This window comes from Sus scrofa, chromosome 4 (genome assembly GCF_000003025.6).
Source record: "Sus scrofa isolate TJ Tabasco breed Duroc chromosome 4, Sscrofa11.1, whole genome shotgun sequence".
Taxonomy (NCBI): domain Eukaryota; kingdom Metazoa; phylum Chordata; class Mammalia; order Artiodactyla; family Suidae; genus Sus; species Sus scrofa.
Genome location: NC_010446.5, coordinates 452,886 through 472,410, shown reverse-complemented (window position 1 = coordinate 472,410; position 19,525 = coordinate 452,886). Strand labels below are relative to the sequence as shown.

Below are 19,525 nucleotides of genomic sequence, written 5' to 3'. Positions count from 1 at the left end.
TGGAGCCTCCGTTCTCTGGGTGGGGGCAGAGTGGCGAAGGAGACGCCAACCCGCCGTGCCCGGGAATTTAGCCTCTTCACCTGCAAGTTGGACGGGATGAGAAAGGCTGTTGGCCTGCCCCTCTCTGTGAGATTCAGAAAGCCGCCTTGGGCGCCAGCGGGAGAAGAATCCCTGTCTCCTAGGCTGCAGGGTCCCAGAGTGTAGTGTCATTCCAGGAGCACCGGTGCTCAGCTTGTGGCTAAAATGCTCCAGACTCACTGTTCCTGCAGAAGGGGAATAGGTTTTCTTCCTTTGCTATGTGCCTTTATGACAACCTCCGGGAGTTCCTGTTGTGGCGCAGGGGTAATGGATCCAACTAGGATCCATGAGGATGCGAGGTCCATCCCTGGCCTCACTCGGTGGATCGGGGATCCTGCATCCTGCATTGCGTGGCTTCGGCGTAGGTGGACGGCTGCCGCTCGGACGTGACCCCTAGCCGGGGATTTTTCCCTATGCCATGAGTGCAGCCCTGAAAAGCAAAAGAAAAGAAAAGAAAAATTTCCAGAGACTTTGGATGATATTAAGAAGCTTTGTTTTTTTCTCCTGGGAGGGGCTCACTTTTTTCTCCTGGGAGGGGTTTCTGATGAGAAATTAGCTGTTGCTAAGGATTCTTTGTGCGTTCTCTCTAGGTCTCTTGCTCTCTTAAGTTAGACTGTAGAGCATTTAGGTGTGAATCTTTTTTTTTTTTTTTTTTTTTTTTTTTTTTTTGTCTTTTTTAGGGCTGACCCCGTGGCATATGGACGTTTCCAGGCTAGGGATCGAATCAGACCTGCAGCCACCAGCCTACACCACAGCCACAGCAATGCCAGATCCAAGCCACATCTGTGGCCTACACCACAGCTCACAGCAACACTGGATCCTTAACCCACTGAGCAAGGCCAGGGATCGAACCTGCATCCATCCTCATGGATGCCAGTCAGATTTGTTTCCAAAAAGTCATGACAGGAATTCCCTGGGTGAATACTTTTGAGTTTCTTTCTTGGAATTTGTTTAGCTTCCTGAATAGTTTTCATCAAATGTGGGGCGTTTGGGGAGTTCCCGTCGTGGCGCAGTGGTTAACGAATCCGACTAGGAACCATGAGGTTGCGGGTTCGGTCCCTGCCCTTGCTCAGTGGGTTAAGGATCCAGCGTTGCCGTGAGCTGTGGTGTAGGTTGCAGACGCGGCTCGGATCCCGCGTTGCTGTGGCTCTGGCGTAGGCCGGTGGCTACAGCTCCGATTCGACCCCTAGCCTGGGAACCTCCATATGCCGCGGGAGCGGCCCAATAAATGGCAAAAAAAAAAAAAAAAAAAAAAAAAAAATGTGGGGCGTTTTGGCCATTATTTCTTCGGTTATTCTTTCCGTCTCCTCATTTCTGTGTACGTTGGTCTTTTGGGGTGTTCCACCAGTCTCGGAGGCCTGTTCACTGTCTGCTTCTCGGACTGGGTGGCCCCACTTTGCTGTCTTCCCTCAGGCTTGTTGATTCTTTCTTCTCATTGTCCAGATCTGATCTTGAGCTCCAGAGTGAATTTCCAATTGGAGCTGTAACACTTTTCAGCTCCAGGGTTTTTATTTGATTTGTATTTATAATTTCTGTCTTTATTTTTCTCTATTCTATGAAATGTCATTCTGTTCTTTGAACTTATTTCAAATACCTGATTTTATATATATGTGTGTGTGTATATATATATATATATATATTTTTTTTTTTTTTTGGTCCTTTTGTCTTTTCTAGGGCTGCTCCCGCGGTGTAAGGAGGTTCCCAGGCTAGGGGCAGAATCGGGGCTGTTGCTGCCGGCCTACATCAGAGCCACAGCAATGCAGGATCTGAGCCGCGTCTGCAACCCACGCCACAGCCCACGGCAACGCCAGATCCCTAACACCCTGAGCAAGGCCAGGGACTGAACCCGCAACCTCATGGTTCCTAGTCAGATTCGTTTACCACTGTGCCATGACGAGAACTCCACTGATATTTTTTGACATTTTCATTTTTTCTGTGGTAATCGATTTACAACGTTCTCTCCATTTCTGCTGTACAGCGAAGTCAAATACCTGATTTTAAAGTCTGTCTATTTTACAACTACAGATGTGATAAATTCACTTGAGGAGTAAAAAATAAATAATTAAAGTCTTTGTCTAGTAAGTCCAAAATCTCATCTTGCCTTAGCGACAGTTTCTTTTGGTTGCTTTTTTTTTTTTGCCATGTGTGGTCATACATGTGTCTTAGCTTGTCTCATTTTTTCTCTTAAAAATTGGACTTTCTGTTAATACGATGTTGCGCCTGGTAAACGCCATGCCGGATTCTCCCTATTTGCCAGGATTCGTGGCTCTTTCTTGTTGTTGCTCTTCGTCTAGTGCCTCATCTGCACTAAGTCTAGGCAGTTTGTTTTCGTGGCCGTGTGTGGTCCCTGAGGGCTCGGCCCAGTGACTCAGTGGCCGGGAGCGCCGCGTGTCCTTTACGGCACGGAACCGAGTCTCCACCGGGGCCGCTGAGTGTTGGGCACGCCTTCAGCTCTCAGCCAGGCAGTTGAAGACTCGTGACTCTCTCTCGTGCCCTGTTTGCACAGAGCCTCAGTCGGCAAGCGATGAGGGGCCTCCTCTCCCCAGCGTGCACAGCTCTGCCGCGCGCAGGCGGCTTCTAGGTCCCCAGGAGCATCTGGGGGTTTTCAGAGCCCCCTTGAGCTCTCATTTCCCAGCTCTTCCTTTTAGGTTTTCTGATTAGCTTGCTTTTCCTCGTTTGTTGTCCACTGTCTGGCCGCCAAAAGTTTTGGGGTCTTTTTGTTTGTTTGCTTATTAGGGCCATACCCGTGGCATATGGAGGCTCCCAGGCGAGGGGTCCAGTCGGAGCTAGAGCTGCTGGCCTGCACCACAGCCACAGCAACACGGGATCCGAGCCGCATCTGCGACCTACACCAAGCCCACAGCACTGCCGGGTCCTTAACCCACTGAGGGAGGCCAGGGATCGAACCCGCAACCTCATGGTCCCTGGCTGGATTCGTTTCTGCTGCCACAACAGAAACTCCCAGCCCCGAGTTTTTAAATTGCCTGTAGGTGTTTTCAGCGCACGTCCCTGGGAAAAGGCTTTCGATGATGCTGAGTGAGCTCCGGCACAAATCAAGCAACAGCAGACGTGGCGGAGTCTTTGGGGAGCAGCCGCGAGGAGCTGCAGCACCGCTGATCTTGCCCCGTGGCTGCCAGAATGCCGTCTCCCCCCGGCTTCAGCAGCGGGTTTTCGCAGCTGCAGTAGAGGAGGTGGGGACAGGGCAGGTCAGAGCGACACAGCTCACCCTTAAATGAGATGTAACCATTTTCTTAGCACTTTTTGGAGGAGAAAAGAGGCCCTTCCTGAAGCATCCCGTCGCCCCTCACACACTTGCACCACGTTTGCTTTGCATCCGAGTGCGGTTTGGGAGGCACGGCTCCCGTTCTGGGCGACACGACGGGGTCTTTCTAACTCCTTGCCCCTCACCTGACAGGCAAAGGCTGTGCCCAGAGTCCTTGGCGGAGTCACAGGGTCAGCACGTCCCAGCCCCAGCTCCAGGCCACCCGGCTCCCGCCGCTGCAGAGGTCTCCCCTGTCGCCCTCCTGGCAGCTTTTTGGACTGAGCTTCGGGAAGAGCAGCCTAGTGGGTTTTAATCTGTTCGTCATCTCTGTTACCAAAAAAAGGAAAAATGAAGTTGCATTTCTGAAAACAACTGTTTTCCTCCAGAGTAACTGAAGTTGGGTTCCCGTTTTCTTGGCTGCCTCCATTTGGGGTCTCGGCTGCTCTTAGGGAAAACATGCTGATGAAAACTGCAGCGGGGAGGTCCCGTCGTGGTGCATTGGGAATGAATCCGACTGGGAACCATGAGGTTGCAGGTTCGATCCCTGGCCTTGCTCAGTGGGTTAAGGACCCGGCGTTGCTGTCAGCTGTGGTGTAGGTCGCAGATGCGGCTCAGATCTGGCGTGGCTGTGGCTGTGGGGTAGGCCGGCAGCGACAGCTCCGATGAGACCCCTCGCCTGGGAACCTCTGTACGCCCCAGATGCGGCCCTAAAAGGACAAAAGATGGAATAATAAAAAAGACAGAAACCCTACAGCGGGGCCTCCGAAGGGGTGCAAGGCGCAGTGCTGCTGCTGCGGGAACGAAGCCCTGTGCCCTGGGCTCAGGGCGGGGCCCGGCCCGCGCCTGCAGTGACACCCCTGTTGTGTCTCGACAGAGCGGGAGCAGCTTCCATGTGCTCGACCAGGGCCAGTTCGCCAAGGAGGTGCTGCCCAAGTACTTCAAGCACAGCAACATGGCCAGCTTCGTGCGGCAGCTCAACATGTGTGAGTGCGGGCGCACCTGCCCGACGGGCCGCGCCGGCCTGAGCCGTGCATCCTGGGAAGGGGGTGTCGTGGGGTTCCGGGGTTCTCCTGGGACCAAGACGACCCGGCCTCCGCGGGCAGGGCTTCCGGGGAGCCGTGCCAGGCACTCCCAGAACCACATCACCCACGCTCCTCTGCCCGGGGCCCTCCCGTGGGGCGGCGGCCGCGCTGGAGTGAGGGGCTTGGTCCAGCCTGAGCGGAGCTGCCCCCTCCCTGGTCGTGCGCAGATGGCTTCCGGAAGGTGGTGCACATCGAGCAGGGCGGCCTGGTCAAGCCGGAGAGGGACGACACCGAGTTCCAGCACCCCTGCTTCCTGCGCGGCCAGGAGCAGCTCCTGGAGAACATCAAGAGGAAAGTGACCAGCGTGAGTAGCCGCCCGCCCTGCCCCAGGCCCAGGCCCTGCGACCTCCCTCCGGCCGTGAGCGGGAGGGGCGTCCACGCGGGGTCCCGCCGGCCTGGCTGCACCGACCCCTCTTCCTGCCGGGCCCGCGCAGGGCCCCGCCCAGACCCGCAGCCCCTTGGCCTTTCTGCTGTATCCCAGGCCCCTTCCCTGGAGGCCAGCTCAGCGGCTCTGCCCCTGGGTCCCCAGGTGTCCACCCTGAGGAGTGAGGACATAAAGATTCGCCAGGACAGTGTCACCAAGCTCCTGACCGACGTGCAGCTGATGAAGGGGAAGCAAGAGAGCATGGATTCCAAACTGCTGGCCATGAAGCAGTGGGTCTCGGGCCCGGCCAGGGGGGTGGGCAGCAGGCCTCCTGGGAGCGGGCAGAGGAGGGGCAGCCGAGGGCGTACAGGCCAAGGGCCTCTCCCCGAACTGCCTCCTTTGCGCTCTGTGACAGGCGCTTCAGGCCTTGCACTATCCAGACACACTAGGTTCAGGCCTGCACGGCCTCCCCCGGCCCTGCTGGGCTGTCCTCCTTCCCCAGGGGGGCGGAATTGGGCCCTGAACCCCAGCCGTCCAGGCCCTCCTGCAGGCCAGGGTGCCTGCTCCTCACCACTCAGGGTGAGGCCAGGAGGGTCCATGGTGTGTTCAAAAAGATAGGCCAGGGGCTTAGCGGGCCGGCCCACAGGAGGGGCAGACCGTGGGCTGCTCGAGGCCACCTCTGAGCCACTCCCAGGCCCAGCGAGGGGCCCTGGCACAACCCCCATAGGGCCCTGCAGCCAGCGACCAGGCAGCCTCCACGCCTGGTCTTCCCCCAGCCTCGTCAAGGCTCTTCCACCTCAGCCATGTCCAAGAAGTCGGGGGGGAGCGTCAGCCCGGATCCTGGGGGGCACCCCACATGCCCTGGCCTGTGCCCCACCTCGGTGCCCCAGCTGGGCACCCCTGACGTGCAGCAGAGCAGGGAGGGGTGGCAGCAGAGAGCCTAGGTCAGCCCCCAGCCCATCCCACAGCCCACCCTCCTGGGGGGTGTCGCCGGATGGTCACCCACAGCCCTGCACCTGCCTGGGGGTGGGAGGGCGGTGTGGCCAGGGGACGCCCCTCGGCCCCACTGACGGCGGGTCTGTTGCAGTGAGAACGAGGCCCTGTGGCGGGAGGTGGCCGGCCTGCGGCAGAAGCACGCGCAGCAGCAGAAAGTCGTCAACAAGGTGCCGGGCGGGCCGGCTGGGGAGGGGCGGGGGGGGGGGCCCTGTCCGCGCCAGGCTGACCCGCCTCTCCACCCGCAGCTCATCCAGTTCCTCATCTCGCTGGTGCAGTCCAACAGGATCCTGGGGGTGAAGAGAAAGATGTGAGGCCCTGGGGGTGCCCATCTCTTGTTGGCTGCGTGCTGGGTGTCGAGCCCGGGGACGCAGCTAACCCGCCCCCTCCCCACAGCCCCCTGATGCTGAACGACGCCAGCTCCGCACATTCCATGCCCAAATACGGCCGGCAGTACTCTCTGGAGCACATCCACGGCCCGGGCCCCTACACGGTGAGTGGGGGGCGCCGCAGGCTGGCCCGGGGGCGGGGGTGAAGGCGCCGCTCATGCCACCCCCGTGGTCGTGTCCCTTTGCTGGCAGGCTCCAGCCCCAGCCTACAGCGGCCCCAGCCTCTACGCCCCAGACGCTGTTGCCAGCTCCGGACCCATCATCTCCGACGTCACTGAGCTGGCCCCCAGCAGCCCCTTGGCCTCCCCCGGCGGCAGCGTGGACGAGGAAAGGTGGGGCCGTCACCTTCCCGTCGGCCGGGACCAGGGTGGGGCTGGTGGAGTCACTGGCTGACGCGTGCACCCCCGCATGCAGGCCCCTGTCCGGCAGCCCCCTGGTTCGAGTCAAGGAGGAGCCCCCCAGCCCACCTCGCAGCCCCCGGGCAGAGGCTGCTGGTCCCGGGCACCCGTCCTCCATCGTGGAGACGCCCCTGTCCCCCACCGCCCTCATTGACTCCATCCTGCGGGAGAGCGAGCCTGCGCCTACCGCCTCGGCCACCCTGCTCCCGGACACGGGGGGCCACCCGCCCTCGCCCCTACCCACCTCGGCCCCCGAGAAGTGCCTCAGCGTAGCCTGCCTGGACAAGTGAGTGCAGCCACCTTGGCCTCAGGAAGCGTGTGGAGGGCGGGACTCAGGGCATCCTCCGGCCCACGGGCTCAGGGCCTTTTGGGGTTGAGCTGGCAGGCATGGCCCTGGCCCCTGGGCCCGGAGCTTGGGGCTGGGGAGGGAGGCCGCTGCTGACCAGGTGGGCCCACAGCCCCTCTGCCGCCAGAGGCCCAGCAGGTAGCCAGGCAGGCCTGTCACACTGGCTCTCTGGCCACCCTCTGCCGAGACAGGCTGCTGGGTCCCTGTGTCTGTCCTGCTGCCCCGGAGGTGGGCTTGCGAGGGTGGGGGCTCGGAGTTGGCCTGGGCCCCACCTGCAATCAGGGGCTCTTGTCTTTCTATCTTGCAGTTGGGCTCGCGCTCCACAGATGTCTGGGGTCGCCCGCCTCCTCCCCTGCCCCTCCTCTCTGCATGGCCGAGTCCAGCCAGGGTTAGCGCCGTCCCCACTGGGGGGGGAGGAGGGCTCCGCCAGAGCTCGGGCCCCTCCCCGACCGCGGGCCAGACCCAGCCTGGCCATGAGCACTCAGCCCTGCCTGGTGACCCGGCACCCGGGCCCTCTTTGGGAGGGGCCAGCCCCCAGGCTCCGGGCCCGAGCCAGCGCCCCACGTCACTGACAGAGCAGGCGGCCCGGCTGGGGTGCTGACAGGCTGCCTCTCAGGGTGGGGCAGGGCCTTCTCGGTTGCAGCCACAGGACTCGCAGGAGAGGCTGGCTCAGCACCCACCGGGCACAGCCCCGCTCCCGTCCTGCCGTCTTCCATGCAAAAGCGAGGCCTTGTCGAGCCTGAAAAGCTGAGCCCCCAGCTCCTTCTGAGCATTCCTTGGCCCCCCTCCTGCTGTGGCCCAGCCCAAACGCTGCCAGAGGCCGCGCAGGGTCTCATGGGGACAGACAAGCTGGCCAGGCCTGAGCCACTCCACGTGCAGAGGGGCCCCACGTGCAGGGCCTCCTGGCCTGAGTGGGGTGGGTGGTGGCCGAGGGGAGCCCTTCCCTGGCAGAGGGGTGTGAGCGCCAGCAGAAAGGTGTCCGGGTAGGGGCGCCCAGGATGCCGCTTCACCTGCCCCGCTCGCCCTGCCAGGACTGAGCTCAGTGACCACTTGGACGCCATGGACTCCAACCTGGACAACCTGCAGACCATGCTGTCGAGCCACGGCTTCAGTGTGGACACCAGCGCCCTGCTGGACGTGAGTCCCAGCCCGGCCCGCCCCCAGCCCCGGCCCGGCCCTGGCCCTCGGGCACAGCCTGACCGCGCTTCCTTCCCCACAGCTGTTCAGCCCCTCGGTGACGGTGCCTGACATGAACCTGCCCGACCTTGACAGCAGCCTGGCCAGCGTGCGTAGGCAGGCCGGGGAGTGGGTGGGGGTGGGGGGCGAGCAGGACCCCTCACCGCATGCCCTCCTGCCCCGGCAGATCCAGGAGCTCCTCTCTCCCCAGGAGCCCCCAAGGCCCCTCGAGGCAGAGAGCAGCAGCCCTGACTCAGGTGAGCCCGCCCCCGCCCTTCCCCCCCCCCGCCCTTCCCCCCCCCCCGCCACCCCCGCCCTCCCCCCCCCACCCCCTCCCCAGGCCCAGCTCCCTGACCCGTCCCCACCCCCAGGGAAGCAGCTGGTGCACTACACGGCGCAGCCCCTGCTCCTGGTGGACCCGGGCTCCGTGGACGTGGGGAGCAGCGACCTGCCGGTGCTCTTCGAGCTCGGGGAGGGCCCCTACTTCTCCGAGGGGGACGACTACACAGACGACCCCACCATCTCCCTGCTGACGGGTTCTGAGCCCCCCAAAGCCAAGGACCCCACTGTCTCCTAGAGGCCCCAGGGGGAGGGCAGGCCTCCCGGTGCAGCGCTGGCCCGGGCCCCACACGCCTCACTCGGACTGACCAGCACACGGGTGTTCATAGAATTGTATTTTGGATTTTTACACGAGACTCCCCCTTCACCTCCCGCACAGATAGACAGATATACGCGTGGACAGACGGACGGACGGACGAGACAGGCAGAGATCTATAAACGACAGGCTCTGTGTGTGGCCTCCCAGTCTGTTTCCTCCGCCGCCTGGGTGCTGGGGTGCGAGGGGCACCGTCAGAGGGGCTGGCGGTCTGGGCGCAGCCGCCTTGGAGGGAGGGTGGATGCACACAGCTCGCCTGGCTCCGCCGGACCCGCGGGTGCTCAGAGCGCTTTGGTACAGCACCGGGTAGACAGGCGGGTGCTCCCTGTGTACCTTCCCAGCATCCACCCCACTGTGTTCACTGGCTTTGGCAGGGGTGGGGGGTGGTCGGCACTAGGGGGTGTCAGGAACACAGCTCCACCCTCTGGGTGGGAAGCCAAGGAAGCAGCATGTAGTGTAGGAGTCCGGCCCAGGCGCCCGCCACACCTGCTCGCCTGCTGCTGCCTGTCCTCTTGGCAGGGCCCTCCGCCCTGGGGTCCAAAGGGCATCCCTCCCATAGCCACCCCTTCAAGGCCTCTGTGGCCCAGAGGAGATGCGGGCTTGGGCTGGGCAGCTCTAAGACCACCGCCCAGCTACTGCCAAGGCTGTGAAGCCCACCCAGAGAGCACACCCCTGGAAGAGGGGAAAGGAGCCCAGAGCCCCTGCCCGTCAGGCTCTTGGGAACACTCGGGCTGCCCATGGACTGCCCAGCCCAAGGCCAGGAGAACCCGGGGAGGGGTGGGGCAGGCCCAGGGGAGCCAGGGGTCCCCCTGGGCTCAAGGATCAGGCCTCAAGCCACAGCACTGCAGGGCACAGAGTGTGGGCACTCAGGTGGAGGACTGGGCCAGACTAGCTGCCTCATCCAGGAGGCCAATGCCTGCCCCAGGTGTGCCTGTCGTCTCCCCAGGGGCCTGGCCTATCTGAGCTCTGCGGCCTTGTCTTGAACCCTCTGCTGGCCCTGACTCTTGACTCCTCCACACCTGGGCCTTTAGCCTCCAGGCCAAGCTGCTGCTGCTGCCGCCACCGCCACCGCCGCCACCATCACCAGGAGGCCAAAGGGACCCAGCCCCCCCCCCCCCCACACACACACACACACACACGGCACAGCCACCGCCTCCCACCAGCCCCACGCCCAGCAGGTTGAGGGAGGTTGCCGTGGACAGCACTTTATTGACACCTTTGGACCCTCGGGCAGATGGGCAGCGCTTCCAGAGCACCAGCACCTCCCACTGGCAGAGGCCTGTGCCTGCCTGCCATCCTGAGAGCAGGAGGGAGCCCCATAGGGGCGGAGAGGCCTCCTGAGGGCCAGGAGGCAGCATGGACCAGCCAGGCCCCTCCCCAGCTCGGGACCGGGGGCGCTGGCTGCAGGCAGTGAGGAGCGCAGGCAGTGCAGAGGGCCAGCCCGGAGCGGCTCAGGCCCCCGCTGTCGGGGCCTCGTGGTGGAGCACGTAGTAGTCATGGACGTACATGAGCACGGCCACCGGCTGCCCGATGATGAGCGACAGCCACACAGCCGCGTTGCCGTAGTTGCCACGGAAGAAGCGGCCCACTATCCAAGCCAGCGGGATCTGGGGACATGGGGGTGGTCAGCTGGCCTGCGTGACCAGGGGCCCGGCTCCGGGCACGCGGAAGGGGACGGGCAGGGAGGCGGCCCGGGGGTGCTCACCTGAGCCATCATGCCCGTGAAGGCCCAGAGGCGGAACATGCGCAGAGGGATGCTCACCAGGTACTGGGGGAGCGAGAGGGGGGCATCAGCGGACCCCGAGGCCACACCCGCCCGAGGCCGGAGCAGGACTCGCCGCAGAGCACTGACCTCGTGGAAGAAGGCTGAAGCCAGGAACACCCCCATCCTGGCTACCCACTTGCTGCTGCCCCGCCGGAGCATGGGCTTGTAGAAGTGTCTGCAGGAGGAGGACGCGGTGGGACAGGCGCCCGGGGCCCCGTGCCGCTCGCCCGCCCACCCCCCAGCCGCGTGCAGCGCCCACACCCACCTGAGGCACCACTTGTGTACAGGGATGTTCCAGTTCTGCCAGAAGTAGGTGACAGACTCCGAGTTCCTGGGGTGGGGAGAGTGGGTGACCCGCTGCCCCCTCCCCCGCCCGGGCCACCCAACCCCGCCCCCACCCCAGGCCACCCACCACCAGTCCCGGTAGAACTCCCGGTCTCCAAACTGCATGAGCTCAGCCACAGCGTTCAGGCAGGAGTGGAAGAGCCAGTAGAAGAAGATGAGCCAGATGAGGTGGTTGGGCACCTGAGGGAGGGTGGGGGGCATGTGCCGGGTTCCAGAACGCCCCTACCCGCCCCCACGTGCCGCGCCGCGCCGCGCCGGGCTGCTCACCGCCAGCTTCAGGAGGCGCTCGATGATGCGTGAGTAGTCCATGTCCTGCGGAGACTGGGCTCAGCCGGCTCCCTCGGGCCCGCCCCCACACCCCCTTCCCCGGGAGGGCCTGACTGCTCACCTTGAAGGGCTTCATGGAGTTCTGGATGGTGGGGACCATCCACTGCGAAGAGGACAGAGCCTCAGCCCCCGCCCCGCGCCCCCAGCCCCGCCCCAGCCCCGCCCCCAGCCCCGCCCCGTACCTGCTGGATCAGCCCCACCTGCAGCTGGATGAGGAACAGCTGGATAAGGAAGCAGAGATCAGCGGGCTGAGCGCCCCCAGGGTCCCGCAACCCCTCCCCAAGCCCCCCCAGGGTCCCGCCTCACCATCTCCAGGAGCCGCCGCAGCAGGAAGCGCTTTCGGATGCGCGGGGAGCGGGGAAAGTTGAGCTCGTAGCACAGAGTCGGGGCCAGGAGGAAGTAGTAGAGATCTGCAGCGGGAGAGCGGGGCTAGCGGGCGGGGGCGGGGCTCGCGGGCGGGGCGCGGGGACGGGGCGGGGCTCGCGGGCGGGGGCGGGGCGCGGGGGCGGGGGCGGGGCTCGCAGGCCGGGCCGGCCCCACGCGGCCCACCCCAGGCCAGCCCCAAGCAGGGTCCTCACCGCGGTAGGTCAGGTTGTCGGGGTAGCTCACGCTGTGCTGGGCGGCGCCCCCGTTGGCCTTCTTACCTGCAGAAGCTGCCAGCAAGTGGCAGGGTGGGGTGAGGCGATGCCGCTGCCCAGGTCCCGGCCCAGGGCACGTGGCAGCCCCAGCAAGCCCCAGCCCCAGGCAGCCCCTCACCGGCCTTGGCCTTGGCAGTAGCCCTGCGCTCTCGGCACCACAGGTTGACGTCCCGGTAGGAGAACAGCTTGAGGAAGAGGATGGCGTAGACCATCAGAGCCAGCAGGGAGCCCACTGCAGGAGAGGCATGCTCAGGCCGCGCCCGCCACAGGTCTCTCCCACAGGCCCCAGGGACCCGGTGCGGCGGTGGGGTGGGGGCCCACCTGGAGTGATGGACTCCAGCAGGAAAGCCACGGCCGCTGGGAAGCAGAGGATGGTGGCCAGGTTGGCCACGTGGATCAGCAGCCCCGCCTGCTCGGTCAGGGCACCCTAGGGTGGGGGCGGGGAGCATTCAGCCAGGGCCCCCACTCCCCAGGCAAAGGCCCGACGAAGGGCCGCCAGGCCTGAGGTGCGGCGCCCTCCCAGGAGAGAGCCAGGCACAGCCTTAAAAGGGCAGAGGGACTGGCTGCTGCCCAGGCCTAAGCCTGGGCTGGTGAGGAGCAGACCTCCCACAGGACAGGGTGGCGCAGGAGGGCACCGCTTACCACGGCCAGGCGCTTCTCCACCTGGAACGCAGTCACAGCAAAGACATTGGCCACTGCGGACAAGCACCACAGGGCAGGTTCAGGCCTGGGTCAGCCCTGTCCCCACACGAGGCCCCCCTGGGCACTCAACTCACCAATAACCAGGCACAGGGCAGGCCAGCTATAGGGGTCCTTCAGGAACAGAGACACCACCTGGATGGGGTCTACCAGGATGCCGTACCTGTGGACAGGAGCGGGGATGAGGGCCTGAGCCGCTGAGGCCAGGGGCGGGGAAGGGCCCCGGGGACGACACTCACTTGATGAGGTTCTCTAGAAACAGCCGTGCATTGCTCAAGACCTGCAAGACAGAGAGCCGGGGCACAGCGTGTCAGCCCAGCCTGGAACCCCACCCCCGTTCCTCTGGGGGCCTGCAGCTCGGGCAGCACCGTCCTGCAGGCCCAGCCCTGTCTGACCTCACACCAAGCTCCAAAACATGCCCCCCACCTCCCGAACACCAGTGCAAGCACAGGAAGTCCCTTAGCACTGCCCCCCGCACACCATTGAGAGGGCCAGCCCCAACCCCGGGCACCGCCCAGGCGCCAGTGTCCACAGCAGCCGAGACCAGTCCCACTGAGCTGGTGAGGGCCACGAGGCCACTATGACACCCCCAAGGCCCCACCCTGCCTTCTGGGGCAGTCCTTGCGGTGGCCAGTTATGTGGCAGGTGCTGCACCAGGAGTGTCCACACCCTGTGTGGGGTGGCGGGGAGATGGTGGCCAGAGTCCCGAGGAGTCAGGGAAGATGGGCCTGCAGGCACCATCCGAATGCACCCCTGCCCCACCTGGTCATCCCAAACCTGGGCCCTGGGCCCCAAAGCAGCTTCCAAGGACAGAGCCCCATCCAAACAGGCCTATGGCTCTAGCCCAGGGCTGGGCGCCTGGCTTCCCTCTGTAGGGATGGGGGCCCCTCCTGCCCACAAGGCACAGGTCCTCTGCAGGCCGGGGGAAGGGGCTGTGGAAAAGACATGCTTTGCTGGGGGACACCAGTGGGGTCCCTTACCTGGCAGGCTTCACAAGGAGGTGACAAGCTCAGAGATGCAGGGACCACCTGCCACACCCTCTCCCAACCAAATGCCTGAGCTGCCAGCTTACCAGGACGTACATGGTCCCACAGTGTCCCCCCACCTGGTGGTGGCCTGTCCTGAGAGGCCGCGACAGGCTGGAGCTGGAGCTGCCCATGGGCAGTTCCCACCTGGAGGCCCCGGCTGCAGAGGGCACGCAGCGGGCAGCCCCAAGCTCGGATGAACAGCTGCTGCAGGGAGGGTGTGGCAGAGGCACCAGAAGCAGGGGAAAGGCTTTGGGGGTATGCCAAGGGCCAGGCAGGCCCAAGGGGTTGCAGAGCAGGCAGTGCTGCCCAGGCCACTGAGGGCCCGTGCAAACCCAGCCTCGGCCAGCAGACCCGAGACACATCATCTCCTGACTCTGGGCTGGCATATGGCCCACTCTCCCCTGGCTCAGCCAGCTTCTCACCCACTGGGCTGCACAGCGCCCCCGCCCCCACTCCTCAGGGAGCCTCCAGGGGCCAGACAGGGAGGGTGTGGGACACAGGCGGCCACAGGAGCCACACCCAAGACGTGGCAGTTTGAGGGTCAAAGGCCCCAGACCACATCAGCACTGAGTGGTAGAGGGTGGACCCAGCCAGGACCCTGCCCCCTGCCCCCTGCCCCGCCCTGAAGGCTGCCCCTTAGAGCCCAGGACTCACGTGGTGCAAGGAGCTGGGCCCCCGTGGTGAGGCAGACGCAGGGCTCCTCCTACTCACCTTCCTGAGGCTGACGGAGAGGGGTCGGGGGCCCGCAGAGCCAGGGCCCAGGGCTAGCGGGCCGAGCCAAGGGGCCATGTCCCCTAGGGCCACCCCCAGGGCCACCCCCAGGGCCTGCAGGGGCTCCACGACCACAAGGGCCATTCAGAACAGGCGTGGCCCAAAGACCACCCACACACGCCGCCAGGGAGGCTGACACAGAGCACCCCCTCCGTAGCCCCAAGGCCCGCCAGCCCGTCTGCTCCTTCCTGCTCCCCCGCACCCACCCCGTAAACCCACTGGGGGTCCCTTGTACCCCTCTGCAGGCATCTCTTGCAACTCAACAGGGACAAGGGTTAAGCGTGTGGTCCTCGGGAGCTCCGGTGTCTGGCCACTGCAGGGACTGTCTCCGTGACCTCTCTCCCCACCAGCCTGGGCCCCACCTGCCCCAAGATGCCACCCTACTCACCAGCATGACCACACACCAATTCAGGATGCCACGGTAGTTGCTGAAACCACTGTCTGAACTGAACAAAGAATCCTGCAGGCGGTGGCACCTGGAAAGCAGGAGACAGGCACCCTGGTGAGCAGGCACCAGCGGAGCCCTGGGCAGCGGGCAGCGAGAACCTCAGGCGAGGCTGACAGCGGGCCCAAGCCTCCAAGCCCGACAGATGCGAGAGAAGCCTCCCTCTGGGCAGCTCTCGCCCATCCCGGTGCAGCAGCTGTGACCTCACCTCAGCCTCCCTTCTGCCCACATATCCAACTCCCCATTTACAGCCAGGGAGGTGCCAGCAGGGCCAAGCTCCAGGACGCACCCCCCGCCCCAGGCATTGGGTGGGGGCATACCACAGACAGAGGCTGGCACAGCAGACCCTGCCCAGCCCTCGGTGACTCCAGGCCAGAAGCCCACCACCCTCGCTCCCCAGATGCCTCTGGCGGCCGCCACCCACTCTGACTATGGAGTGGTGATGGGCCCACAGGAGAGGCCACCCCAAGGACCTGGAGGCCCAGCCGGTTGTGCTGGATGGGACAGGGGGAGGGGCGAACCTGCCTTCTCGTCAGCCCATTCCCCACTGCCCCCAGAGCCGCGGCCCCACTCAAGCCACCTCCTCCCTACATTTGGCCCACACAGGTCCAGGTGGCACAGGGATCCAGGCCAAGGGCCAGCCAAGCACCCGGCCTAGTGTGCACCTTCCCGGGGGTGGGGTCCAGCCCTCTTGTGGCCCTGATTGTTTCTGAAACATGAGAACCTGACCCAGATCCTACGTGGGCTGAGAGGGCCTCAGGGACCCACCCAGGGGCCCCGCCAGATGGCAGGGAGGTCTAGGGTAGAGGCAGACCCTCAGGTCCCTGCCTGACCCTCAGGGTAAGCAGAGACGGGGGAGAAGGCTGAAGCCCCACCTCACCTGAACTGCCAGGCCACCAGGCAGCCTCCCACAGCCTTGAGCAAGGCTCCGATTTTGTAAGAGGAGAGGCCGGGGCCTCCTTTCCCTTCTGTGGACACAGCTCTGCCTCACAGGGCAGCGGGGAGCAGAGGCCCCCTCAGAGGTGGCCCTGCCACCATGGCAGGCCTGGCTATGGCTGGGGCCAGCACTCCTGGCCCAGCCTGGGAGGTCAGAGATGCCACCAGCTTCTTCAGCCAGGGCGGAGTCCTGGGGCGTGCCTGTACCTGGCCTGCCTCCCCTCCCAGCCACCACCTGGCCTCCCTGTGCCCGCCTTCCAGCTGCATCCTGGCCACACAGTGAGGCTGTGACCTGATGCTCTCTTCTTTCTGCGTCTCTGCACCTGTCTTTCTGCGAGGTAGGCAAGAGTCCAAGGCCCAAGTCCCCAGAGAGGACAGTCTGTCCACTGGGTGGGCCTGGCAGCCCCCTCCCGCAAACTCAAGCCCATCTGCTTTCACTGGAACCATCCCAAAGCCACCTCATGCCACACCCTGCCAACCTCCATCTGTACGTCCACGCACAGCTCAACAAGTCAGCCCACAACGTGTCAGCGCAACAGTGCAACCCCTCCCCTCTGGGGCCACAGGGAAGCCAGGCAGCTTTACCTTCCACAATCTCCAAGGCGGAAATGAGGGCGGGAAAGGGCAGTGTCTTCCAAAACCGACAACAAACAACGTTATAAAAACTCTCCCAGGAGTTCCCGTCGTGGCTCAGTGGTTAACGAATCCGACTAGGAACCATGAGGTTGCGGGTTCGATCCCTGCCCTTGCTCAGTGGGTTAACGATCCGGCGTTGCCGTGAGCTGTGGTGTAGGTTGCAGACGCGGCTCGGATCCAGCGTCGCTGTGGCTCTGGCGTAGGCTGGCAGCTGCAGCTCCAATTCGAGCCCTAGCCTGAGAACCTCCATATGCCGTGGGAGCGGCCCTAGAAAAGGCAAAAAGACAAAAAAAAAAAAAAAAAAAAAAAAAAAAAACTCTCCCAGATCCCTGCTGTCAGGCTTCCAAGGCCTTCCCCAAGCCACCCCGCAAGCACCCCTCCGGTCCTCTACGGACCTTGTGACCACCCCCAACCCAGGCGCCCAGAAGTCAGAGGCCCCGACTCAGGGAAAGAAACCCACCAGGCCTCAACACTGAGGTCCAGCCTTGCCGGTGCAGTCAACTGAGGTGGGCCAGAGGGCACACGGACGCGGCTGTCACCGGAGGCAGAGCCCGGCCACCAGGCCCAGAGCTGCCTTTATCACCCTCTCCCCTACTGCAGGGGTGGCCCAGGCCTCTGTGCCCTCCAGCAGTGTCACACCTTCCCACCCAGCCAGCAGGGCCACTCTAACTCACTGTAGGTGTCACCTCACTCAACACTCATGTCAACCCTGGGAGCAGGGCACCAAGGTTCAATGCTCGCCCAGAAGCACTGCCGCAAGCATGGGCCACACCTGGGGACCACACGGTGCAGCTCCAGGGCCAAGCAGAACAAGGAGGGGCAGAGCACCAGCACATCGCTCAGCTGCCACCTCCTCAGCACTTGCCCTAGGCTGAGCCCCGGCGTGCAAGGTGGTTGGGTGGAGAGGGAGAAAGAGATGACACCCCAGAGACAAACCCCCTGGGAGAGCCCTGCAGCCACAAGGCCCCTGCTTGGAGGGCCCGGGAACCAAGGGCAGGACGGCGCAACGGGCACGTGGGGCACCTGGAAGCAGGCAGCCACGAGGCAGAGCAGAAAGGGGTGCCCCTCCTTGGGCCGCAGAGCCACACCTGGTCACGGCCAGAAGAAGTGAGCTCACCTCCAGAGCCTGAACCCGCCTGCCAGGCCCAGGGGAGCAGGAAGTGGAGGGAGGGCAGGGAGGGGGAAGGGGAGGAACAGCCACAGGCAGGGAGGAACAGGTGGGAGGAGGACGACCGGGAGGAGGTGCACCTGCCAAACACCAAGAGGGCAGCCAGAGCAAGGCCTGGCCCTGCCCCAGGAGACCCCAAGTCCTGTGGCACCTGAGTCTGAGGGCAGAGCCTGCCTGTCCCAGGGGTCAGGAGGGGACTGCAATGGACCATGCCTGCCATGCACCGCGCCTCCACACCAGGGTGCAGCCGTCGAGGTGGGCAGTCAGGGCTCCCACTCACTCGGCCCAACCAGCAGGGCGACAGGAGAGGCTTCTGGCCACCCGGCCTGTGTAGAGCAGAAATGTCGCTGCCCATCCAGGGTGGCAGCTTGCCCCAAAGTTGGCACCCCCCAATCTCATTCAAAAGGATCCCAAATCCACTGCCTGCAGAGGGAGATGGGGCTAGCCATGCCGTCTCCTGGAGACGAGGACACCCCTGTCCGTTGCAGCCTCCCGCATTACCACTCAGGCCCACAGGAAGCAAGCACCCCTCGGGAGAGCTGGCCTCCTCCCCACTGGGGCCTTCAGGAACTCTGCCGACCTTTGCTCAGCGCTGACATTATCTTATCTCCCAGGTGGACTGTGCACCCCAAGGGCAGGGACAGGGCCTGCACCCCAGCTGCCCTCGCTAATCCCCCTGCCACCCCAGCAGCACCTGGTGAGGAAAGCCTCACTTCTTGTTTACCGAGACAGAGAATCTTGCCAACCCACTGACCAGTGGCCCGCTTCCTTCCTGATAACCTCTAGCTCTGGACCTGCTCTCAAAGCCAGAGCCCAGAGGGCCCTTTGGCCAGAACGAAGACCAGAGGTGGGGGAGAGGGCGCCGAGGCTGCCAAGGGAGAGCCTGGAGCCAGCTTAGCTTGTAGGACTGATCCAGTTCCCCGGGTGGCCCAGGCCCTCCCCAGCAGCCACAGCTGGCTCCCCGACTGCTTCTGTCAGTCCTTCAGCCCAACCAGGGGTGAGCGTCCAATTCAGAACCCAACTCTGTCCCCAGAGCAGCCACTGCGCTGCGAATCCAAGCAGGACCCCAGGCCAGTCAGTCGCTGGTGAGGGATGAGGGACCTTGCTCAAGACCTTTCTTAGGAGGTCTGCAAGGGATGAGAAATCCTCTGGCCCGCCCCCTGCCCGGTCCCGGGCAGTCCCACTCCCCGCCGGCCCACCCTCCCCTGGGAACCTCATCGACCCACAAGGCACTGCTCAGAGCCCAGGAGGGATCCCCTTCATCACACCCGCCGGGCCCCATCCCTCTCCTTCCAGGAAGAGGACACTACGTGGGGATGGAAGGGGCTCGCCCTGGGAAAGAGCCTCAGGGCCCACCTACGGATGTGCAGAGGGAGGACGTCTGGAAGCAGGGCGGCGGCCGGTCCCCCTCGGCGCTCCCACATGGACGACTCTCCACCCTTAAGTCTCCCCCTAAGTTTCCCCGCGGGAGCCCAAGGGGCACACCTTTCCAGGCGACGTCCGGGCGCCAAGCTCTAGGATTCGGAGCCCGCGCTGCCGCGGACACGACCGGGGAACCAGGGAGGGTCGCGAGGGACCCGGGTCAGGGATCAAAGGTTCGGGTCAGGGGCACCACTACCTCAGATCCCAGTGGCCGCTGCTCACATCGTCGTGTCCGTCCTTGTCCTTGTCCGGCGTCGGTGCGTCCCCCCCGGCGCCTACGTCCCGCACCTCCTCTTCTGCGGCCGCGAACCCGCTGCCGCTCTGGCTGGAGGGCCGCGACCCCGTCCTCCGGCGCCGGGAGCCGCCCGCGCCGCTGCGGTCACCCATGGCCTCTGCCTGCACCCTGCCGCGGCCGAGTCGTGGCCCGCCGGGCTCACAGCGCCCGAGGCTTGCGGCCCCGCCTCCGGACCCTTGGCCAACAGCCGCCACCGCCTCCTGCCGGCCCCCGTAGCGCGCGCGCGCCTGCCCGCGCCTCCAATCAGTGCGCGCCCGCTCGGTCGTCGCGGCGCTCGCAGCAGCGTCGCTCCCGGGGCCGCTAACTG

General features: G+C 64.4%; 2 protein-coding genes across 17 annotated transcripts in view; one reads left to right on the top strand and one right to left on the bottom strand.

The window, feature by feature from the left end:
- HSF1 (heat shock transcription factor 1) overlaps positions 1–8,880 on the top strand; it is a 22,953-nt gene extending 14,073 nt beyond the window's left edge. Inside the window, exons 2-15 of one of the 14 annotated variants that reach the window (XM_013987992.2) lie at positions 3,494–3,642; positions 4,215–4,323; positions 4,590–4,726; positions 4,904–5,076; positions 5,874–5,949; positions 6,028–6,089; positions 6,176–6,272; positions 6,361–6,500; positions 6,583–6,852; positions 7,220–7,300; positions 7,944–8,049; positions 8,132–8,197; positions 8,300–8,345; positions 8,460–8,880. In XM_013987992.2, coding sequence (XP_013843446.2) covers positions 3,494–3,642; positions 4,215–4,323; positions 4,590–4,726; positions 4,904–5,076; positions 5,874–5,949; positions 6,028–6,089; positions 6,176–6,272; positions 6,361–6,500; positions 6,583–6,852; positions 7,220–7,300; positions 7,944–8,049; positions 8,132–8,197; positions 8,300–8,345; positions 8,460–8,665 — 1,718 coding nt within the window. In that variant the 3' untranslated portion in view covers positions 8,666–8,880. 14 annotated transcript variants of the gene reach the window in all.
- On the bottom strand, positions 8,746–19,521 carry DGAT1 (diacylglycerol O-acyltransferase 1). 3 transcript variants are annotated; one of them, XM_005655311.3, is made up of 17 exons: positions 19,120–19,521; positions 14,705–14,792; positions 12,757–12,797; positions 12,595–12,680; positions 12,461–12,513; positions 12,140–12,245; positions 11,937–12,050; positions 11,825–11,833; positions 11,487–11,590; positions 11,363–11,401; positions 11,242–11,283; positions 11,121–11,165; positions 10,921–11,033; positions 10,774–10,839; positions 10,596–10,683; positions 10,449–10,511; positions 9,931–10,350 (listed from the first exon to the last, which is right to left on the bottom strand). In XM_005655311.3, exons 1-17 carry the CDS (start codon positions 19,308–19,310, stop codon positions 10,195–10,197), a joined length of 1,404 nt encoding a protein of 467 aa, XP_005655368.2. In that variant the 5' UTR covers positions 19,311–19,521; the 3' UTR covers positions 9,931–10,194.